The 16,375-nt window shown below is 52.5% G+C and overlaps 2 protein-coding genes across 2 annotated transcripts in view; one reads left to right on the forward strand and one right to left on the reverse strand.

The window, feature by feature from the left end:
* Window positions 1-1,841: 1,841 nt before the first annotated feature.
* Window positions 1,842-9,330, forward strand: SGSM3 (small G protein signaling modulator 3; the record flags this gene model as incomplete). The annotated part of the gene is made up of 11 exons (XM_027884999.1): window positions 1,842-2,024; window positions 2,324-2,479; window positions 3,035-3,089; window positions 3,519-3,568; window positions 4,773-4,925; window positions 5,025-5,095; window positions 5,434-5,482; window positions 5,701-5,786; window positions 6,132-6,254; window positions 7,664-7,724; window positions 8,134-9,330. Coding segments are annotated over 11 exons (1,071 nt in total), but the record flags the coding sequence as incomplete, so codon positions are not given.
* Window positions 9,331-10,963: 1,633 nt separating this feature from the next.
* The window catches only part of MRTFA (myocardin related transcription factor A), a 48,026-nt gene continuing 42,614 nt past the window's right edge, over window positions 10,964-16,375 (reverse strand). The window contains exons 12-14 of the mRNA XM_027885000.1: window positions 14,882-15,058; window positions 14,444-14,504; window positions 10,964-14,006 (exon numbers count right to left, since the gene is read on the reverse strand). Coding sequence (XP_027740801.1) covers window positions 13,507-14,006; window positions 14,444-14,504; window positions 14,882-15,058 — 738 coding nt within the window. The 3' untranslated portion in view covers window positions 10,964-13,506. The remainder of the gene's footprint in view (window positions 14,007-14,443; window positions 14,505-14,881; window positions 15,059-16,375) is intronic.

The following is a 16,375-nucleotide window of genomic DNA, read 5'->3' on the forward strand; positions in this document are numbered from 1 at the left end:
AAGTAATTTGGTGGAGAGCAAGATGTGCATGTTGCTCTTTTCCTGTTGGATGGGCACTGCAACAGGGAAATGCAGGAGAGCTAGTCCTGCTCTGCACAGCTGTGCAGCTAGTCAGTCTTTGCAGGCTCAAAGCAGAGCTTCCTCATATGTGGCTGATCACGCACTGGTTTCCTGTTTGGAAATGTAGGTGCAGTCATGTTGAGTGCAGTGAGGTGAATCTGGTGGAAACACCAGTTGCTTTCTTCTGTACAGTCTACCTTCTAAGGTGGGAGAAAGCTTCCCGTGTCTTCTGCTTGTGTTTTGGTGGGATTGATCTGAATGCAGAGGGAAGAGCATGGTATTTTGGCCAGATGGGACTGAATGATGACAGAAAGAATCGGTGATCTATGTAAATGAGGGCAGCCCACAGAGCTAGTGCGGCTGTGGTTGGGTTTCTTCTTTAGTCACATTCTATTTTAATAACGTGAATTTTCTGGGAATCCCCTATGTCTACGTGATAACCTATCTATTTACAATCTTTGTGTCTCTGAATCTGTAGTGAGAGTTCATGCATGCTTTGTTTCCTGCCCCTGGCCACCGAGGAGATTTTGTTAGTTCTTTTTATTGATTACACTGAGAGTAACTGTGACCTACAGTTTTTTTAGCCCAGAAGTGAGGTTCAGTTTTCTCTTAAGATTTGTGTGTCTGATTCTCCAGTCATTTAATTTAGCAAACAGAAAACAATTACAAAAATAATTTTAAGTCTAATTTTGTGCTTCTTTTTAGGTTTCTAAAATTTAATTAGGATCACATGATGAAAAGATATTGTTAGTCACTTTTCAATAAGCAGAAGCTTAACGTGTTAAGCTGTTGCAGTAGCTGTACAGTTCAGATCACGCTTTATTTGTATTGTTTTCTGCAATGCTGTTAAAAGATAAGCAGAGTACTAATTTGCTAGCCAGTTGGGTCCTGAATAAAAGCTGTGTTTTTAAACATTGGAGTTCAGTGAAAAATTAATTGTTTTAAATGTTGGTTTTGCTAATCAAGCTACCGCATCTTCATTATATAATAGAGAGAGCAAAAATGTAGGAAAAAGATGTATGAAAATATATTCTGAATTTAAAACAAACTGATTTTTTTTTTAAGAAAAAGAAGCAAATGGTTCATTGTTCCCAAACATCAGGTACCCAATATTTACAGCATTCAGATACAATAACTGTCTAAGGAATCTGTACCAATAGGTATCTTTCTGCATAAAGTAATAGAGATAGGCTGTAAAAACTCCCGGGGGAATTAATAACTTTTACTTTGTGCTTATGACTGTTTCTATACACCCCAAACCTTTGAAATCTGGCTCTTAGGGAGGCTGAGGTCTTAAGCAGGTGGCAGCTTTTCTCTTGTGGCTCTGACTTCTAGACTGGCACAGGAAAATGGGCTGTCATGGTTTTTCAAATCTCTTTCCAGACTCAGTGAAGAATACGCTCTCAGCCTGTGAGTTATACAAATATCAGAGGTAGTTCAACCAACAGGTGATTCAGTTTCAAGTGACTTTTAGTTGGAGGGAATTATTGCAAGTTCCCCAGTTCTGTGTCCCATTATTCAGCCAACTATATATTGTAGACACTTCTTTAAAGTAATACCTTGGTATACTGAGTTTCCCAGGCAGATCAAAGATGACGTCTTTGAGTTCCACATGTGGTTTGAAATACCATATCCTTAAAGTTTGATCCAGTCAGTTTGGTATTTGCTATTTACATTATTGAATAGATTGGCAGTATCTGCCTTAGTGTAGGCGCTTCTGATGTCAAGCTTTTTTGACTTCTGCAGAACCAATGATTTCTAATGTTAACAAAAAATAAACACTTTATACCTGTTTTCCTTTCCTCACCTTCTCTCTTGCTCCATTGGCTCCACTAGGGGATGATGATCTGGAGGCACTGAAAGCCAAGAACATCAAGCAGACGGAGCTGGTGGCTGACCTGCGTGAGGCCATTCTCCAGGTGGCACGGCACTTCCAGTGCGTGGATCCCAAGAACTGCAGCATTGTGAGTAGAAACAGCTGGATCGGCACTGCCGTGTGATCCAGGCATGAGTGTTGAGTGTCAGGACAGGGCTGTTCAAATTCTCCTGAAATGTGGGCTTGAGAAGGAACATGCCAGGTGTAACGGGTGAAGGGTGAGACTTGCTTAACCCATCCCTGGTGGAGGAAGGCTGTGCTGGGATGTTGTCTGCTGGCTAGGAGCAGGAAAAGGTTTGGGAACAGGGGCACGCAAGCTTTAGTAGATCAGCTGGGAGTCACCTGTTGCTATTCATTCCTCTCTGCTCCCATCTACATGCGTGTTAGGATCTGACTCCAGACTACAGCATGGAGAGCCACCAGCGGGACCATGAGAACTACGTGGCCTGTTCCCGCAACCGCCGCCGGCGAGCCAAGGCCCTGCTGGACTTCGAGCGCCACGATGATGACGAGCTGGGCTTCCGCAAGAACGACATCATCACGGTGCGTCAGCCTGGGAGACAGGGACCGGGGCAGGACCACACAGACCCGGCTTGTTTGGGACCCTGCACGACCTCTTCTGCAGGGAAAAAAGGGAGGAGATAAGCTCAGAGCCCAGTTAGGAGCCCAAGAGAAGCAGCTGGTGTTGTGGGGGCTGCCTGGGGGTGAGGCAGTGTGTTCCTGTGAGTGTTGCCTTGTGGGTCATTCTCACTGCAACCACAGAGTTCCTTTCCTGGCTGTTATACAGCTGTGCAAAAGGTGGATTTGATCCAACCTGAGTCCTGGTTTAACACTGTGCACTGAGCTGTGGTAAGACTGTAAAAGCATCCATTTGCATTTTAGCTGTGGTTATCCCATCTGAAACTGGGGAGAACAGGAGTAACATTGTGTTTGCAGTAGCTTTGTGCCCTTGAAGGCCCCAGGCCACATGAGAAGAGAACATTGAAAAAACAGTTGAGAAGAAAGCAGTTCGTCATTGTGCCCACACATTGTGGGCAGCTGTAGCCCTCCTGCCACTGCATTCTCTTCAACTGGTGATTTCCTCTCCCTGTTTTTCAGATCATTTCCCAGAAGGATGAGCACTGTTGGGTGGGAGAGCTGAATGGATTGAGAGGTGAGAACAGAATGGGTTGCACTGGGGAGAGTGAGGCCTGGATGCAGAGCATCCATTCATCCGTGGCAACTGCTCTCATCCCTTTGCAGCAAAGGCTCTGCCAGGTACCCAGAGTATCTGCCAGAGACAAAAGAAATGCTAAAGCAGGGTATGAGAGCAGTGACCTGGTAACTTCTTGCAAACAGCAAGTTTAGGCTCCATTCTTCTGGCACAGGGCAGTTGGATGCATGTCATCACTGCTGCATGTGGGCAGTGTCCTGTAATTGGTTTCCTCATGCAGTTGCCTTAATTATTGTGATTTTGAGGCTGCTCGCTTCCTTCTTTGAGGTTGAGCCCTGTGACCTCTGATTTATTCTCAGCTCCCACTGCGCTCTCTGTAGGGATTTCTCAGTGTCTTTGTCAGGCTTATCTCCTTGTCTCTCTTTGTAGGTTGGTTTCCTGCAAAATTTGTGGAGATCTTGGATGAGCGGAGTAAAGAGGTAATTAAAAAACCCCACAACTACAAAAAACTCCCCACACTAAAATAAAGAGTTATGTCATAACTGATAAAACACAGATGTAAGGAGCCATATATTTCCCTCCTTCAGTCTGTTTGCTCTTTCTGGCTATTGAGCTCTTTGTGGTATGGTGGGGCAGGTTATTTTCCTAAGCCTGTTTGCTCAACTTCCTCATGCTGACCACGCGGAGATTGAGGGCCCCAGAGGGTGCCAGGGCAGCCGGTATGGGATGCCTGGGGTTGCAAAGACCCTAGAGATGAACCTCAAGAAAGCTGAGAAAGCAGCAGGCAGGTAGGCAGGAAGATTCTCTGGGTAGTGTTTCTGTCTTCTGCCTGTGTTCTTTTCTTCCTTTGAAGTTGTGCCTGTGGATCCTGCTCATGCTTTGTGGCCATGACAGTGAATTCTCCCCAAACAGCTGTGCCCAAGGGGACATTCTGTCTCAGTTCCTCTCACAGCTGGCAAGGGTGAGATACCACCTATCTAGAACAGATACCTCAATATGTCCCCAAGGCTGAGGTAATGAGTAGGAGACAAACATCAGCAGCTGTTGACCTAAGCAATTTTTAGGGTCCTGTTCTCCCTCTTCTTCTAAGCATTTGGAATGTGAGGAAGAGCTCAAAGGCTGACCTGAGGCTGCACTTGCTTCCTCCCCCTGTTCAGGGCTGGTTCCTTAGATGCAGATCACCTCTCTGTGTATAAACATGCCCTGTACTGCTGAGTGTTTCTCCTCCTGACTGCAGAAACAGAGAGGATCCCACTCTTGGGATTGTCAACAGAGTATCCCCCCTGACCTGGAAATTCCTATCTGTCCCTATTTGTCTTGACATTTCACAACTTACAGAGTCCCAGAGACCTTCAGTGCAAGTCCCTCTCCGTACGTGAGCTCAGTCAGTGTCACACCAAACCGCAGCAGTTCCTAAGTGCTGAACGCTGCCACGATGGTGCTGCGGTCACCTGTGTGGTCTCCTAGGGACCACCAAAGCACAAAGGTCCCGGTGTCCCAGCAGATCCCCAGGCAGCAGCTCAGAACATGGTGCTTTATGCAAGCACATAAGGGGTAAAGGAGGTGGGGGCTGGCTGGCACTTGGGAGTGGAATTGATCTGTGCAGAGATGTAGGTGAGTGGATCACCTCCATGTTCCGCCCCCTCACCAGTATGCTGAGAACTGGCTCTTCATCTTCCTCAGTATTCCATTGCTGGAGATGACTCAGTCACAGAAGGGGTGACTGACTTGGTGCGAGGAACACTCTGTCCAGCCTTGAAGTCCATATTTGAACATGGATTGAAGAAGCCGTCTCTGCTGGGAGGGCCCTGCCACCCTTGGCTGTTCATTGAAGAGGTGAGATGTCCCAGTTCCTTTCATGAGGCAGTGTTGGCAAAGGGCTGGGGTGAGGGGGTTGTAGGGCAGAGTGTGCTGACTGTCCCTCTGCTCCTCTAGGCTGCAAGCCGGGAAGTGGAACGGGACTTTGACTCTGTGTATTCTCGCCTCGTGCTCTGCAAGACTTACAGGTAAGGCCACTTGAGTCACCCCAAGGAGATGGGTCTGTGCCCTGCCCCTGCCTGCTCATCAAACTGATGCTTCTCTTGCACCTTGGGAAGGGTCATGGTCTGCTTCATCCTCCTGCAGTTGTGGTTGTGCCTGTGCTGACTTGGGGCCAGCAGTGGCTCTTGTTCCCTTCCCTGAGCTCCTGTGTTTGCATCTGGGTCTTTATCTTGCTCTCTCATGGCTTCAGGGACCCTGTGGGCTCAGCAGTAGCAAGAGAGCTGTTGTGATACGAAGCAGCAAAGGCCTGCGTGTGCCCAGGGTGGCTCTGGGGTTAGCTAAGTCTCTGCTGTGATCTTTACAGGCTTGATGAAGATGGCAAAGTCCTCACTCCAGAGGAGCTGCTTTACCGGGTGAGTGCTGCCCCGAGCCCACTCAGCCCAATTTCTACTTTCAGGAAATTTTCTGTGGAGCTGCTGGAGGGAGATGCTCGAGAGTCTCCCAGACCTTCCTTTAGCTCCTGTGGTGCTATCAGGTGGCACTGGTGAGGGTGGGAGCTCCGGGGAGGGCAGTGTATGGCTGTGTTGCTGAAACGGCTGCCCAGTGGTAACCACATCTTCCCTCCCTGCAGGCGGTTCAGGCTGTGAACATGACACACGATGCTGCACATGCACAGATGGACGTGAAGCTTCGTTCTCTCATCTGTGTTGGACTCAAGTGAGTCATCTGGCCCTTGTGGGGGCAGGGAGCTTGGGAAGGGACAGAATGGGCTTAAGGGCAGCAGTGGTTTCAATCTACCTTAGGGCACAGTGTCTTTTTCCTCCCTCTCACTGTAGCCACTGAGTGGGACTTGCTCCTTGTTGATTGTGCTGGCTGAATCCTAGCTGGAAGAAGTAGCTCCTTTTGCATTGAGTGGCTCACACAAGTTTACTGGGTTATCCTGTTTCCACTTGGGACAGGACGGGGGTCAAGGCTTGAGCTGAAAACAGACAATCCCAGAGGGATGGGGGTTCTTTCCCTGGTTTCAGCTGAGTAACATGCCTCTCTACCCCATTGCTGCAGTGAGCAGGTGCTGCATTTGTGGCTGGAGGTGCTGTGCTCAAGCCTGCAGACCGTGGAGAAGTGGTTCCATCCCTGGTCATTCCTGCGCAGTCCCGGCTGGGTGCAGATCAAATGTGAGCTGAGGTAAGTGTCCTCGTGGGCAGGGTCTGGAATGGATTTCCTCCTCCTCTGCAGGAGGTGGCCCTCGCTGTGGCTGGATTTGGGCCCTCTCCAGTGTGTCATAGCACGGGCTGCCTAGAGATTTCCGTCTGTGTGCTGAGGCAGCAGCAGCTCTCTAGAAGGTTTAATGCAAGGCACTGTGCCTGCCTCATCCAAGAGCAGAGCTTGGCTGCTTGGGGACCTGTTGTGACAAGCAGGTAGCCTTTGCCTGGTAGTAACCTCCTGCTGTGTCCTGCATCTACACTGATGGAGAGACTGCCTTTTCCGCCTGATGTCCTCTGCCAGCCGCCCTAAGTCCAAGCAGGGAACAGGGAATGTGCTGGGGAGATAGTTGGACTGTCATTGACTGAGAAGGAGTCAGTTATCGACTGACTCCCTAGTTAAGCAAGGGAGTGATATCAGGGGCTGGAAGCAGCTTTAGTGCCTGAGCTCACACAAAGTGTGGAACTTGGAGCCCAGGGCACACATCCATGGGTGTACTCCTGGTCTTCTTGCACTCTGCAAAGCCAGGTGAGGTCCCACGGAGCTGGAGGGCAAATCTCCTGCCATCATCACTGTTCCAGCCTGGTTGCTGCTGCCATTCTGTGAGAACTGGCTTTTGTTTGCGATTGCCTCTGGCCCCAGCGGGAGCATCTGTATCCAGAGCAGGCCTGTGTGCACATACCACAGGGTGCTCTGTTCTCCTTGTGCTGCTGCTGAATGGGAGGGGGCTCTGTCCACCTCTGTGCTGTGTGTCCTGTGCCTGCTCTCTCACAGCATGGGGGCAGTGCCAGTCCAGCAAAGCCGAAGGGCCGAGTGGAACTGGTTCATGTCTTATGCCGTACTTCACCAAGCCAGCAAGGGAGCTCCCCATGCCAACTCCGTGCAGCACTTCTGCATGGGAGTCAGGACACTTCTCTTACTTCAGGGAGGTAGAGGAAGGGCTGCAGAAGCTCTGAGGTGCTGCTGACAGGGATCTGCTTTCTGGAGAGTGAACCTGCAACCCCCACTGCCAGCTGTGTGCAACCCTTAGCCAGGCATGTCTGCAGTGCCCCAGAGCCCAGCGCTGCCCCTGCCTCCCTGTGCTGCTGTACCAGGCTCTGCAGGGGCTGCACTTGAGTCACATCTTCAAGCTCCTCTTCCCAGCCTGGGCCTGGCAAGATGTGAATCCCAGCGAGGGGGAAACAGGGAATGAGTGACTGCTGATGTCTTTTCAACACTATCAACACTAACAAGGAATTTCACCCTTGTAAGCTTAGTGGCATGCCGGGACAAGCTGAGGAGACAGTGCATTGGTGTGCCTGGGGCAGCAGTCGTGGGCACAGGCTGGGAGTGTGATCTGGGAGTGTGATCTGGGTACTTTTTACCATCGCTCTCTTCCATTTGTATTGCAGGGTCCTCTGCAAATTTGCCTTCAGCCTCTCTCAGGACTGGGAGCTGCCAATAAAGAGGGAGGTAAGTAGGTGGCATCTCTCATTCTCTCACTCAGCTGGGGGCTTTGCTTACTCCCTCCCTCTCCCAGCTTTGTGCTCCAGCCCATCCTTTGCCTCCTCTTGAACCAGTACCAGAGTGGATGGGGCTGCTTTCCCTGCCAGGGCAGGCTGTGCGACAGGAGCTGTGTGGCAGTGCTGGCAGAGGGGGCTGCCTGCCACTGCCCAGCTGGGGCAGAGGAAATGGCAGGCTCCCCCTTCCCTAGTGCTCTCCAAACTGCGGGACCTCCCCGTTTCAGCTGTGCAGAGGTGGGAAGTGCAAAGGCTGCTCTGTCTGGGTGCTGGAGACCTCTGTGTGCTTGGGCTCTGCCCGCAGACACAACCTTCCCTTTTCTGGGTGTGGTGCACTGACCCAGGCCTCTGTTGTCCTGCAGGAGAAGGAGAAGAAGCCACTGAAGGAAGGGGTGCAGGACATGCTCGTGAAGCACCATCTCTTCAGCTGGGACATAGATGGGTGACCCCCACCCTGCCCCATCCTGGGAAACCTCGATTGCACACACTCCTCTCCCCCACCCCCATCATGTCTCACTCCCTGCCCTCCCCCACCCCACCCACTTGTATCTGTGACAAAATCCCCCTCGGGGGGTGCTGCCAGGCCACCTGGGACAGATGGCGGCAGCAGCACCAAGAGGCCAAGCTGCCAGCTCAAGGGAGGTGATGGTCGAGGGTGGTGCTGCAAAGGGACAAGTCTGTTCTGGCTACCAAGTGCCCCCTCCCAGCTTTCCGCATTTCTGCCATCCCCTTCTTCTTGCCTCAGCCCTGCCTCCCCACCAGAGCCTGAGGGAGCAGCCTGGCCGGAGCACCTCGTGCCCCATGGACCAGCAGCTGCGAGGGTGTGTGAGCGTGGCTGTGGCTGTGGGGACAGCCCTTGTGGGATGGCTTTGATCTGTGAAAGCTGGAGCCGTTGGCACTTGGCACTGCAGATGCTGAGGAGTTGGGCTGGTGAGAGACTCATTGCTGTAGAGGAGCAGGGAGAGCACATCCCCTCCCCATGCCAGCCAAGGGCTCCCCTCTGCGGGGGGACACGTGGAAAAGTTCCTTTGCCCTGGAGCCGGGACTGAGAATAGGGAACTGGCATCAGCATCATCCCACCTCCCTGGCACTGCTGTGTGGGGTGTTGACAAGAATTGCCCAAGTTTACCAGCTTGTTACCACTGTAACAGCCTTAGGGGATGGTCCTTGTCTCCTCTGGGAGCAGACAAAAACCACCTCTCCCCTAAACATGTGTTTCATGTTGTCATTTTAGTCTCCAGATGATTTTTACTGTTAACCAAAAAGCTGTAAATTTACTCCAAGAACGTGTATATTTTGGCACTGTTGTAGCTCAGGACAAGGTTTAGGTTGGAGCTGGCTCAGGGAGACTTAACTCATCCTCCTCGCCCTGCAGTGGCAGTGGGGACATGGGTCAGGAGTGGAGAATTGCTGCTTTGTGGTGGTGGCTCTGGTTATGGAGTCTGTGACTTTCTACTGAAAGCGCTTGTCTGTGAGCACAAACTACTCATGGGATGACACTAGATTCTTACTTTCCTTTATTTGGTGGGTTTGTAAATAAAAACTGCATCTTGGGAGAGTGCTGGGCTTTGCCTTGTTTTTTGACAGGGCCAGGACTCAGTTTTTAGTTTCTGCCATTTGACAATGGCGACCCCATTTCTGCGCTGGCTCTTGGCAGCATCAAGCTGAGGTCTCTGCTCAACCTGCGCTCGCACCGAGGGAGCTCTTTGCGTCAGAGCAGCCCACGAGGTCAGGCAGCACCCAGGGCAGAGACAGTTCTGCTGCCAGCAGTGGCAGCCCTGCCTTGCGTCTGCACCACGAGCCCTCCCTGAAGTACAGCTCTGCAGCAGAGCCCCAGAAAAGCAAGACAGACTGAAAACTAGGTGTTGTAGGGACACTGCAGGAGGAGGGCCCTCAGGAAGGGGAGTGGGGCTGGCAGAAAGCAGGGCTGGGTAGGGGAGGCAGCAGTGAAGTCTTATTTGCAAAGTGGGACAGTAACAGGGCACAGGCCCTGGGGACAACTGTGTTGAGAAGTCCAAGCTTTTGGGAGGGTGGAAATTGCAGAGTCTGTACTGAGTCAAAGTGAGTCTTTTCATTTGGCATGTGGCTGTGGTCACCACCAGCTGGGGTCCAGACCAGCCTGCTGGGCTGAGACTGTAAAAGCTGCCCCTGTTCTGGCATAAGACCTACTTCTGCTTGCAGGGTAGGTAATTTCCATACACTGAGGGAATCTCCCTGCAGCTGAGAAGGATGAGGCACCACCACTTAAGCTGCTTTATTCAGGTTTGAGAAAGACCCAGAGGGATAATCCACCCTTAGCTGGAAAAGGCAGAGTGGCCCCAAGCCCTCCCACCAGCATAGCAGAGAAGTTTTTGAGCACGTGGCTGTTTGGAATTTTTTTAATAAAATGGATTTTTTTTTTCAAATATTTGTAACTGAAAAAATAATTCAATTTAAAGATCGATTCTCTCCCCCATTAACTTGTCACTTTTATCCTTTTCCAGTTGAAAACTCGCTCTGGATCTGATGCCCCAACACCATCCAGTTCTGATGGTGCTGATCACCCCTCGCCGTTTGCTGCATAGTGGAAGAGGGAGAGTGCGTGCTAGTCAAATACACATTACAAACAAGTAGTGGTTACAGCAGAAAGATTCGGGATTACATTCAAGGTAGAGGCAGAACATCAGACTTCGTTTTTCCCAGTGGGTGCAAAAATGTATGTCCAGGGGAATACCTCTTCCGACAAAGAACTATTGAACTATTATTCAAACAAATAATAGTAAGAAAGCAGAGAACTGGGCAAGCCTGCTCTGGGCACTGCTTGGGGGAAAAGACTCCCTAACACTTCCTGGGCTGAGGCACCATCTTCCTCGCTCTGCTGGCAGAAGCCCTTTGTGCACAGGGGCTCTGGCAGGTCAGCTGGGTTCCTCCAGAGGTGGTTCTGTATCCAGGTCGTGGTTCTGTCTGGGCTCCCTGAGGTTCTTCAGCCCATTGGCCAATCCAAGTGTGTTGGGCGAAGTCAGGGTCACTGAATTCCTACAGTTTCAGACTTGTAGGACAGCTGGACAGGTAAAGGTGAAAGGGAGCACCTGTATGCTCAGTCTTTCACCAGCAACCCCAGGGAAGAGGTAAATTGGTAACAGGCATTGGCATCTCTCTGCCAAGGAGTGGGGTACCTGGCCCAGGGCAAGGAACCAGGGCTGGGTTAGGCCAGGACTGCAGCTGGAGAGCTCCTACCTTCCTCTAGGAGCTCATTGCACTTTGATAATTTCATTCTTTATTTACTGGTTGCAGCTTTGTAACTATCTGTACGAAGGAAATCACACAGCTGGTTTTTGTGAGGGCTACCTGATTTTGCTTGAGAGTTTGACAAACAGGCAGCCTCACTTTTTCCCCTTAGCATTTCAGAGGTCCTCCCACTGCTCCCATACTTTCCTCCTAAGAAACCCCTTGCCTCCTGCACCCACCTGGTCCCACGGCTGGGCAGCAACCCTCAGGGGGAGCTGGTGGGAGCTCTGCAAGGCAATTGCTAATGTACTCACTGCTCCCAGCCAGCACCGCGGCTGCACCAGGAGAGAATTTAGGGAGGGCTCAGGGGAATGAGGGGAGTGCCCACCAGTCTCTGTTATTCTGACTTTCAGAACGTGATGCTGTAGCCTGAGCAACAGAAAGCTTAGGGGGAAGGGGGGCAGTGTCCTCCCCAGCCCAGACACTGAGGGAGGCAGATAAGAGGCTGTGACTTGCTTACAACTCGGGAGGGGGGAGAGGAGAGAGAAAGGGGCAGAAAGGAAGGAAGCTGCCAGCAGGCTCCCCCTGCAAATGATTAAGTAAGTGGCTCCCCATGCAGTTAACAAGCAAATAGGGCTCAGGAAAGCAGGAGTTTCTCCCAGCTCCAACAGGCATGACTACAGCCAGCTGCCAGTTTAGTGGCTGAGGGAGAGCACATTGTGCAGGGCTGGCATTCACCTGCTCCACCGTGGAGCAGAGGTACCAACACTCCTGTGGCCCAGCCCTGCCGCCCCGAGAAGAGGCCCATGTACCAAAGGTGCAGAGGAGCAGCATGTGGCTGTGCTACCCCTCCCCAGCAGGAAGCACTGCAGCCCAGTGCAAGGGAAAGATGGGGACAGCATCCTCAAGGAGATATTGAGGACGGTGGTTGATTCTTTCGTTGCCTGAGCAGGGTCAGTACCTCTGTAGGATTTCAGGAGCCACAGCTTCTGAGCCTCACTGAGCCAGAGCAGCCTGGACCCAGCTTAGTGCCAAAGCCGGGACAGCTGTGCAGCCAGGTGACTACATGGGCCCACCTAAGCCATGTCCCACCTGCTCAGGATGGCCATGAGCTACTACTAACACAGGAATTTAAAGTCACAGAAGTAACAACGCAAGAGCAAGCCACATGCCTGGGTTTCCAACACAGAACCCTGCACAAGAATAGCTTCGTCATGGCCCTGGGGGGCTTGGGGTGCTCGTCCACCCGTTCCTCATTCAGCAGTTACCCCGAGGTGCCAGCCTGGGGCCCTGCAGGGACACAGGGCACCAGCTCACACTAAGCAGCCATTTACTTTTGCCTTTTACCCCATGGGACAGGAGGGAAGGAAGAGCAGAGATCAGCTGTCCTGCACTTCTCCCCAGAAAGGGGCCCTCACAGTTGCACTGCTGAGCCAGGACCTGTGCCACACCGTACAACACCCTTTTTGCAGTGCCACTTCCCCTTTCTCGCCTAGTGGGTCTGACATCCATCCCCAGCTGCTTCTTTCCCCTGGGGCACGTGGTACAGTGAGGCACCAACACAGCAAAGGCAGGAGAACAGATTGCACGTGGCCCCCAATGATATGTTGCTTATTGCCAGCTGTGCCCCTCACCAGCTCCCCAGGGCACACAGGCGCTTCTTGTCCCTACCCCTGGCACAGGCCGACTGCCCTGCTCACCCGGGGATGTCACAAGTGCCCTGGAAGCTGGGGGCAATGGGGTGTGACTGACAGCAGTTTTAACATATAAGGACCTGATTTTAGCACCTTAAAAATCTGTTTTGCGGCCCAAGGTGAGCGAAGCAAGCAGGCAGGCAGGCCTCTGCAAAGCTCAGCAATATTTGGGAAACCAGCTTAGACATTACCAGGTTGGTGGGGAATCCTGGTTCCCTTTGGCTACATTTAGAAAAGGTACCTGTTCTGCCCAGCTCCTCACAGCCCTGCGGCAGATCAGACCCTCCCCTGACAGATGGCAGGTGGTGCAGAGGGCAGCCACTCCAGACCCCCAGCCAGCCCTCCTGCTTTTGTGTCCTGCTCCGGAGGTAGAATCCCCTTCCACAACCGTTAAGACCAACCGTGCTGGGGCAGCACAACCCCCTTCATCTGCCAATCCGAGGAAGGCGCGGAGTGCTGCTTCTGGAAACAGCTCAGGCCCAGCTCTGTCCCACGTGAGGGAACTAATTCCTGGCTGCAATGCACTGCCGTCACCGCTCCTGCCTGGAGGAAGAGGGGCTGCCAGCTCTGCTCTCACCTGGGCTGGGTCAGGCTCCATGGAGTGGGCAGGAGGCCGCCAGCCCCACAGCTCCTGCAGCTTCTTCCCCCCGCAGCAGCAGTTCTCCCTGCCCTGGCCTGGCCCGCTGCCGGCTTTGTGCAGGAAGGACACTGTTAGGGGAGGAGTACAAATACTAGGAGCTCATTTCTTTTTTCTTTTTTTTTGGTTGACTGGCCTCTTCCCCCTGCATGCCTGTGCCCTCCCACTCCCATTCCCTTCAGTCTCTGCTCACAGAATTACAAGCAAGAATCCCAGTGCAGCTGCAGATCGTGTCCATCAAGGAAGTCTGTGGAAAAGAGGCTGGGAGCCGCGGTGCTCAGGGGAGCCAGGCTCATGACAGGCCCCCCTGGCAGCTCCAGCCAGTCCATGCTGTCCAAGTTAGCCTCAGCCAGATCCAGGGTTATGCTCCCAGATGGCTCGTGAGCAAAGTGCAATTCCGAGGTGTCCATAGGTGAAGGCGGGTGGTCCAGAATGGCCGAGCTGCTCAGCATCTCACTGTGGAGGTCATCGATCAGGGACAGGGGCTCCGGCCCATCATGGCCTGCTGTCAGCAGTGGGAGGCCGGTGCTGCTCTCCAGGAAGTCCTCCAGCCGGCCCACAGGCACTGGCTGTCCCAAGGACACTGGCACCGCCAGCTCTGAGGAATGGTGGCTGCTGGGCGGTGGGGAGCAGGCCGGGGCCACAGGTGGTTCTTTCCCAGCTGGGGATGACTGATCCTTGAAGTCAGCAGAAATCTCTGTACAGGGAACAACCAGGCAGGCCAGGTGAGGAAAAGCCTGGCTGAACATCAGAAGGATCCCTCTCACCCACCAGGGCCACAGGAGCTCCCTGAGACTGAGCCATCTCTGACCACCAGCAGGATAAGAAAACTCATCTTGTGTTTGCCTTGCTATGGGAGTTTTCAGCCCACCTCTGAGGAATTCAGTCTCTGTCCAGTATCTCAGAAGCCATGTGCCCAGGTCTGATGCAGCAGAGCCACTGAGAATCACAGAATCACACCAGTGTCTGACTGACATCTCCCTCGGTGCCTTAACGACTACTGCCCATGCTATAAAGGCACTGCAAGGGACAGTGGAGAAAAGACTGGGGCCATCACAGACTCTCTCCTCAGTGCTCTACAATCCCCACACTCAGACCCAGAGACTATGGGAAGTGCTGGCTTTGTCTCCTTACCTCCACTTTCGATGAGGATATCAAACAGGTCGTCCATCTGCTGGCTGGAACAGCCATTCTCCTGGGGAGAGCAAGTGCAGAATTAGCTTCCTATTTACCAGGGGAGCTCCCACCTCCAGCAACACCCTTGGCTGCTGGCTCTCCTCCCTCACTCCAGGGATGGGGCTGTTATCTACCAAGAATGAGCAGACAGAGCATGGCACCAGAGTTCTCCATAACCCCAGGCTGTTACTGGCTGGGAAAGTACGATCAGCAATTGGCAGCGAGTGGCTTGGGATTTTCACCTGCGGTTTAGAGTCTGCCCTAAACCCTCCAGAAGGAATTTAACTAGGAAGGTGCAGTTACGTCTCCATTCCTTATCACTGGAAACTAAGCAGGTTTACAATGGCAGCTTTTCATCTGCTCTCCAAGGAAACCAGGGAGAACAACGGATCTCACCTGAGCCTTTGGCTGTTGTTTCACGGCCTCTTCATAGCCTGATGGTGGCTCTTTCACTGGGACCGAGGCAACAGGAAGAGCAGGTGGAGGAGTTCCAAAAAGCGGCGTGTGCTGTTGCTGCTCCAGGTCCATCTGGGATGGGGAAGGGGCAGCAGGAGAGCTGGGCTGTGATGAGGGCTGTTTAGAATGAAGGCAGAAGGGGTGATAAGGGAAAAGTACACATCAACTCCTGTCTCACAGCTGCTTTGAGAGACTGTCATCACCCCTCCCTCTTTGAGTGCTGCACAGAGGTCTGCCCAGCTCTACTCTCAGCAGTCTGCCTTCTTCCCTGGACTCTGTGCCCTATGCCCCGACTGCAGGGGAGGAAGACAGATTTCCCCTCCAACTCACAGCTGGAAATCTTTTGCTGATTTTTCTAATGCTAAAGCTGCCACACCACAAACCACCACCTCGCTGCTCCTGGACGGGGAGAGCCTCATCTGTCCAAGTGGGGAAGTCCTCTAGCACTTTGGAGACAGAGGGCACTTCCCTTGTGTGTTCAGCCTACTCTGTGCAATATATCCAGGGCCTGTCTTTCACCCACATCCCCCTGCAGTGCCTGCTTTGGGGACACAAGCCAGCCTCACTAGGCAGCAAGTTTCACTGCCCCGATGGTGGGCGGAGAGCACCAGAGCACTCAGCAGCACCAGAGCTCCAAAGGAAACCCCAAGGGCTGCAGGAAGTGGTGCTTGTGACTCAGCTTTACCAGATGAATCAGCACATAACTGCCCATAAGAAAAGTTCAAACAAGGATCAGGCTTTTGCCTCTACAGCAGCTGTGCGTGAACCACACTGAAACTTGCACCCCTGGAGCAGTGATCCCTGGGCAGCTGCTGAATGCCCCTTCCAACATGTGTAAGTGTTGATGCCCTTCCCCATCCTGTTTTCCCAGGAAAGCTGTTCATCTGTTCTGTGACCCACAGGTAGAGGAGCGACACCAGGCCCCAGCCGGCAGAGCTGGTCTGGGGTCCACTCTCTTCCTGACTGGGGTTGGAAATCACCACTGTGGCACAGGCCATGGGGACGTGCTGGGAAGGTACCTTTTTGGACATAGCAGGTGGGCTGGTTTTGCCAAAAGCACCAATTTTTATCAACTGTTTGTGGAAACCATCGGATAAGAAAGGCAGCAGGTTTGGAGGTGCCAAGAAAGAAAACACGGTGTGGGGCAGCTGCCCCATGACCACCTGCAGACCTGGCTTCTGACCTTGCAGAGAGGCAAAAGGATTGGGAGAGTCCCACAGATGCCTCTGCAGCTCACAGGCTAAGGGACTCTGAGGAAAACAGGTGCCTTCATTTACCTTCTGCACTTTCTTAAAGGTCTCAAAGCAAACCAAGGCACTGACCCCTTGCAAAGTAGATATCTCACTCTGACTAGACTCCTGTCTTGAAGTCCTTTCCAGGAACTGAGTCAGAAATGATCCTCCAAGCTCTAAAATCTCTTCATAATCTTTCTGT

This window comes from Empidonax traillii, unplaced genomic scaffold (genome assembly GCF_003031625.1).
Source record: "Empidonax traillii isolate 1590-97213 ecotype Southwest subspecies unplaced genomic scaffold, ASM303162v1 scaffold159:size1039807, whole genome shotgun sequence".
NCBI classification, from domain to species: Eukaryota; Metazoa; Chordata; class Aves; order Passeriformes; family Tyrannidae; genus Empidonax; species Empidonax traillii.